Source organism: Myotis brandtii, unplaced genomic scaffold (assembly GCF_000412655.1).
Source record: "Myotis brandtii unplaced genomic scaffold, ASM41265v1 scaffold471, whole genome shotgun sequence".
NCBI lineage: Eukaryota > Metazoa > Chordata > Mammalia > Chiroptera > Vespertilionidae > Myotis > Myotis brandtii.
Genome location: NW_005367989.1, coordinates 2,149,142 through 2,155,812, shown reverse-complemented (window position 1 = coordinate 2,155,812; position 6,671 = coordinate 2,149,142). Strand labels below are relative to the sequence as shown.

The 6,671-nt window shown below is 40.3% G+C and overlaps 2 protein-coding genes across 14 annotated transcripts in view; both read left to right on the top strand.

Annotated features, from left to right (window-relative positions):
* FAM135A (family with sequence similarity 135, member A) overlaps nt 1-1,740 on the top strand; it is a 112,603-nt gene extending 110,863 nt beyond the window's left edge. For all 13 annotated transcript variants that reach the window (XM_014547358.1, XM_014547363.1, XM_014547361.1 and 10 more), the window contains one exon: nt 65-1,740. In XM_014547358.1, the coding sequence (XP_014402844.1) occupies nt 65-270 (206 nt within the window). In that variant the 3' untranslated portion in view covers nt 271-1,740. The remainder of the gene's footprint in view (nt 1-64) is intronic.
* A 3,747-nt stretch (nt 1,741-5,487) lies between these two features.
* The window catches only part of SDHAF4 (succinate dehydrogenase complex assembly factor 4), a 13,694-nt gene continuing 12,510 nt past the window's right edge, over nt 5,488-6,671 (top strand). Inside the window, exon 1 of the mRNA XM_014547342.1 lies at nt 5,488-5,551. Within this exon, the coding sequence (XP_014402828.1) occupies nt 5,488-5,551 (64 nt within the window). The remainder of the gene's footprint in view (nt 5,552-6,671) is intronic.

Sequence of the window (6,671 nt, the reverse complement as noted above, 5' to 3'; positions counted from 1 at the left end):
GTTGGCATAGAATTTTTTTGAGTTAATCATGTGAACTAATTTTACTTTTTCTCTTTTTCCATAGGACAGATATATTCAGAAATGATCCACAATTTGCTTCGTCCAATTCTGCAAAGCAAAGACTGTAATTTGGTTCGATATAATGTCATCAATGCATTGCCCAATACAGCTGACTCACTCATTGGGAGAGCTGCACATATAGCAGTTCTTGATTCAGAAATATTTTTAGAGAAATTCTTTCTGGTTGCTGCCCTCAAATATTTCCAGTAGTATAAAACATTGTTAAGAGACTTAACAATTACCTCATTCAACAATGATTCAAATAATGTATTATATTTAAACTATAGATGCTGAGAAGTTCTAAGAAATATTTATACTTTTTTATGTGGAAGATAATTTATATCATCCATATTTAGAGCTTTTTAAACATCAACTTTACTTTATAGGTAATATGGCTGTGCAATATTTTTTTAATTTTATCTTTTTACTTTTCTATTACTTTTTAATATATTTTGCTACATAAGTATTTCAGTGAAACTTTAAGCCCATATGTATGTCTGATTGTTTATTATTGGCTTTCCACAATCCATGTATCAGACACATTATACTAGAGGCCATGATTGCTAGAATAGCATGGGATTTTAAATTTTCTAGTATTGGGTATATTTAGTTAATTACAAATTTTACTTTTAACATTTTACTATGTTTTAACTGGAAATAAAATTATGGCTGCTAAAATATATTTTTTTGAAATCAACTCTTCAGCCCCGCCAAATGAGGTAGTTCATATATGACAATGTTATAAAAGTTTTCTACAAAAATTCATTACTATTGCTATTAAAACATATGTCATGCCTATTAAAATATATTTCTACTGGTGATTTCAACATTGTTTCTCACATTGACTTTTATTACTGGAACTTTTCATGTTCATGTTAGCAGCATCTAGAGATTTTTGAATGTTTGAATGCCCTCTGCCTTGATTTAGTTGGAATTTTGTTAAATTTGGTAATGTTGCTTGAACTTTCTGACTACATTTCTTTTAACTTTTTTTCATGGACATCCTGTATATAATAATTAAATGTTGAAATTTATGAAATACTTTTATGAATTTAGATAATTTTTAAATATTGTTAAATTTTGTTGAACTACAGAGTAATGTAAATAAAATAATTCATGTTAAACATGGAACAAAATAATTAACTTTACATGTTTGGTGATACAGATGCAAATGTTTTTGAAATATGGAGATGATAAGTCTTTTGACTGTACTAAAGGTGCTGAATAGCATTAAATTCTCTATTTTCCTTTATTGTTTTACTTGCGAAAATCATAGTGCACTAAGGTGGATAGAAGGTCTGCTTGCATTATTCACCAGTTGTGATTAAACATAAGGTTTTTGTAAGTATGTATTATAAAATTGATGCATGTTTATTTTTAGCATTGTGTTACTGCCTCTGGTGTTAATAAATGAACAAATGACTAGAGGAAAAGCTAAAACACTTGCTAATTGAATATATTAATTATAGACCACCATGATTATATAACTTATAGCTTTTGTAAAGTATTTTTATAATTTACATCTTTTGCATATATTAAGTAGTTATATGGTATTTCATTGATTGCTCTCCATAAATCTTTACTTTTTAAAAAAGTACTTGAAAATTCAATGAAATGACTAAGCAATAATATACCAAGTGCACTGTAACTGGAAAATGTAAATATATGCATTATCTACTATGTATTTTTGCCACACACATTTTTCATCTTCACATACCTTGACCCTGAATTTGAAATGCCATGCTTATTTCTAAGTTTGAATAATCTCTTCCAGGATAATCAAAGAATTCTTCTTACTCATAATCATATAATTATATTTAAGGGTAAATTGCTCTTATAATCATAGTTGGTTGATTGGTTATTGGTTGTTTTAATACAGTTTTAAAAGCCTATCCATGATCATGGTTCAAAAATCTAACAAGCATTACTTCTGGTTCACCAGAGAAACTATCATGTGCTATTCGCCTCCAAATTCAGATTGCAGGGGTGGGGTGGGGGAATGATTATCTGAAACACAATGATTGACTCTCAGAGATTCAAGCATATTAAAACACTAGAGGCCTGGTGCATGAAATCCATGCACTCGGGTGGGTCCCTCAGCCTGGCCTGCGCCCTCTCGCCGTCCGGGAGCAGGCCTAAGCTGTCAGTTGGACATCCTTAGTGCTGCCACAGAGGCGGGAGTAGCTCCCCCCACTGCCACTTTGCTCACCAGCTGTGAGCCCCGCTTCTGGCTGAGCAGCACTACCCCTGTGGGAGCTCACTGACCACCAGGGGGCAGCTCCTGTGTTGAGCGTCTGCCCCCTGGTGGTCAGTGCATGTCATAGCAACCGGTCGTCCCACTGTCAGGCCAAAACCAGCTCTCTGACATTCCCCGAGGGGTCCCAGATTGCGAGAGGGTGCAGGCCAGGCCGAGGGACCCCATCGGTGCATGATCGGGGCTGGGGAGGGACTGCACGAGGGATCCAGGGCATGTCTGGCCCATCTTGCTCAGTCCCGATCTGCCGGACCCCAGCAGCAATCTACCGGTCAGAGCGTCTGCCCCCTGGTGGTCAGTACACATCATAGTGACTGGTCAACCAGTCAACTATCTTCCCCTGGTGGTTAGTGCATGTCATAGCGAGCGGTTGAGCGGCCTTAGCATATCATTAGCATATTATTACACTTGGATTGGTTGAACGGACGACTGGACACTTAGCATATTAGGCTTTTATTATATAGGATATACCAATATGAATTCTTGGTTGGAGCAACAAAAAATATGATAAACTTAAGAAGAAAAATTATTCAGTGGAAGAATATTAGGCAGCTCTCAGAATTGATGGAAAGGCTGGAGGACCAGCCCTGGTAAACAGTAGAAAATAAAGGAAGCTACTAGTAGATGAACAAAATCAGAGCCATGTTCCAACCTCAAAAAGAGCTGGAAGTTTTTTGTATTTCTGATGACATTGATGCCTCTGAAAACTGGATTCCAGGCACTGCTGATATGTATCACTCGTTCCAGATTCAAAGTCTAGTGGGAATGTCCAACTGACCAAGCTTAGTCTTGTGCCATCATTCAGGCTGTCAGACGTCAAAGACAGCAAGTATATCTGACCTCAGCTTCCACAGAAGATGGGATATTTCTCCTACCAAGGTTTACCAAACAGATGAAATGCACTTGATAACTCAGCACCAAATATAAAAACTTGTCACATGTCTACTATAGTCCATTCCATCTCTGTCTTTCCAACATCTACATATACCATTCTTCCCATATTTACACATTTAAAATGCTTCCTCCTGATGTAATACTATTATCCTTCTGCCATTTTCAACTCCAGAATCTCAGTGATGTCCATCTCTCCTCTGGTTCTATAATCTTGTCTCAATAGTTTTAAATCTATAGACAAAATTGTAACCTAATCTCCATTACCACCAGTATCTATACTAATAAAAGGGTAATTTGCTAATTAGACCGGGAGACCAGACATCTTCCGACCATCTGACTTTCTTCCAGATAAAGCCACAATGGTGGGGGCCAAGGCAGAGGCAGTTAGGGGCCATGAGGCCGGCAGGGGAGGGCATTTGGGGGCCATGAGGCCGGGAGGGGAAGGCGTTGGAGGCCATCAGGCTGGCAGGGGAGGGCAGTTGGGGGCCATCAGGCTGGCCAGGGCAGTTGGGACCGTGAGGCCAGCAGGGGAGAGCAGTTGGAGGCCATCAGCCCGGCAGGGGAGGGCAGTTGGCCATCAGCCCGGCAGGGGAGCGGTTAGGCAGCGATCAAGCCAGTGGTCCCGGATTGCGAGAGGGATGTCCCAGATTGGAGAGGGTGCATGTCGGGCCGAGGGACCCCCTCCCCCCGCACGAATTTCATGCACTGGGCCTCTAGTATACAATAATAAAAGATAGGAAAAAAGGAAACAATATATAAACATACATGAGCCAATGAGAATATAACTTGAACAGTGCTTTTAAAGCTTCCTTGGTGAGAATTACTTGGGTAACTCATTTAAAAAAAACTCTAGAGCCCCATTACAGAAAAATTGAATCTCCAGGAATAGAATATTGGTAGAAGCATGTTTTATGTCCCAAAGTTCTATGATTTTCAAAAATATATATTTTTTTGGTAAATATAGTTCTCAGTTCGCCACTGGTCATGAAGACTAGATGAGTATGGCTTGTCACCACTGCCACATATTCCATTCTCTTTGTTTTCAACCAGACCTCACCTGGTCAGATTTGTTTACCTCATGGGTGACACAAGGATCTGTGGCTTGGGTGGTTTTGCCTAGATGCAGTTGCAACAATCTTTGCTTAATTTTTACAATTCAACATGCTATTGGTAGGAGGTATTCCAAGAAATGAGATTCCCAAGTTCTAGTCAGACTCCTCTCCCTACTCCCTTTACCCTCATGTTCATCAGGGCCAATCACTCCTGCTGGTACCATTACCACTTTTTCTAATTCCTTGCCTAGAGGAATGAGCTAAAAATAAGTGGCAATCCCAACTTCCAATTCAGGGAAAACATATCCCCTTGTACCTCACTCAGGGTGCAAAAATTGGTACACCAACAGAACCTGGAATCATGGAGATGCTGGCAAGACCAGTGAAGGGTCTGAGTTTTTAGCCTACTTGCTGGCTTTCTTGCCATGGTTTCATGCTGACAGAAGAGTCCTAGGTAAGAGACAAAAGACTTTGATACAGCAAAATAGTAGCCAAGTGTCAGCCCCAACACCCACAGTGATGCAGAGGGCCAGATGACACCTGTACATCTGGTGGGTTGCTTTGCAGTAGAAGAATCCAGAGGTGAGGGCCAACAGTTTTTGAGCAAGCAGCAAAGAAGCCAGTATCTTTCTCCCAGGAGAATAGCAGTTACATGGTAGTAATGCTGTAGTTGCTTTGACCTACTTAGATGCCTGTATGACTAGCTACAGAAATGTTCAGTATCAGGAGATGGATGTTTTGCAGTTGACATGCTCAGCAATAATACGTAGGGACACTTGAAACTCATGGCAGATTTTTTTTCTCTCCGCAATGGAAAGTAAAATATATGAGCCGTGTGTCAGGTGTAACAAGGTATCGCTCCCTCTGCTACTCTTTGGACCCTGTATTCCAAACAAGATACAGGTCAACAGAAGCGATATCACTGAGTACTGTTAAATTATTAGGAGGATATGCCAAATCCTTTTAGGCAGCATCCCAAAGTGTATTATCTCACCTGGTTCCAAAAGTAAACCTTCAATAGGACTGTCCATTATTTTATGAGACCATTTGCTTCTGGTCTGATGGGATATGTGATAAGACTGGTTAATCCCACAGGTATCATACCCTGCTTCACATCTTTCACAGGAAAGTGAGTTCTTTGGTAAGAAGCAGTGTTGTATGGGATGCTATAGAAGGTGTATGGTGTATAAGGTATTCAGTAACACAGAGGGAGTATATAAAAGAAGCATGTCAGTGAAAGCAATCCAGACCCAGAATAATTGTCTTCCTATAGAAGAAGCTGCTACGGCAGGTTTGATTACAATGGGATCTACAAATAATAGTGCTAACCAATCAGTCTTGGCAGAGGAAAATAATGTTAAAAATATGTGCATGTCTCCATGCCACCGTGGCTACCTTGTTAGTGAGCAACTGAGCAAACAGCTGTGGTGGGGGAAGGAGACTCTTGTCTACAGAGTGGGTCATTGTGGTAGACAGCCTCCAAAATGGCCTTCAAAAATGCCCACCCGCCTGTATTCATCCCTTGTGTAATCCCCTCCCTTTGAGAGTGGGATGGATCTGATTTATTTCTAATGCTAGAACACAGCAAAAGTGATAGATGTCACTTCTGAGATTCGGTTAAAAAAGACTGTCTCTTGTCTTGATCAATCCCCCCTTTCCTCTCGTTTGCTCAGTCTGTGGAAAAAAGCAGCTTCTATGTTATGAGATGACCTTTGGAGAAGCCCACATAGCAAAGAACTAAAGGAGGCCTGTAGACCAACTAAAACATCCTGCCAATAATCGTGTGAGTGAGTTTGGGAGCAGATCCCTCCCCTCGTCATGCCTCCCTATGAGGCTGGAACCCCAGCTAACAGCTTGACTGTAACCTCATTTAAGAGGTAGAGCCAGAGGCACCCTGGCACCTGGATTCCTGATGCACAAAAACTGGGAGAGAATAAGTGCTTTTGAAGCCACAAAATTTTGGTATAATATGTTCTGATTAAAAGCCCTTTAGCAATGAGAGCCTTTTTGAGCATTCAATCAGACCAAAATATTCTTATGCTTTGGGGCCATTATGAGAGGTCCGATTCCACAGAAGTATTCCAAAGCCTCTTCCCAGTCCCTTACCACTCGACTAACTCAGTGCCCAGGAAATGTCATATCTCCTTCCAGGCAAAGTGTATAAGATAACGTTCTGCCCTCTAGGAGGATTTTTTTTTTCTTTCCTCACTGCTGTTTCTGAGGGTCTCTCACAAATGGGTCTTTAAAAGCCAAAGCCAGTCCCTTGCCAGCTGGGTCAGTACATTGAGCAAAATTACATCTGTAATCCAGCTTTGAATTTTTTTCTTACCCAGGGAACTCCTTGTTAAGCTGTAGATATGAGCTCAGGGTCAAAAGTATGCTAATGAAAATTGGCTGTGGTTTGTTTGTTT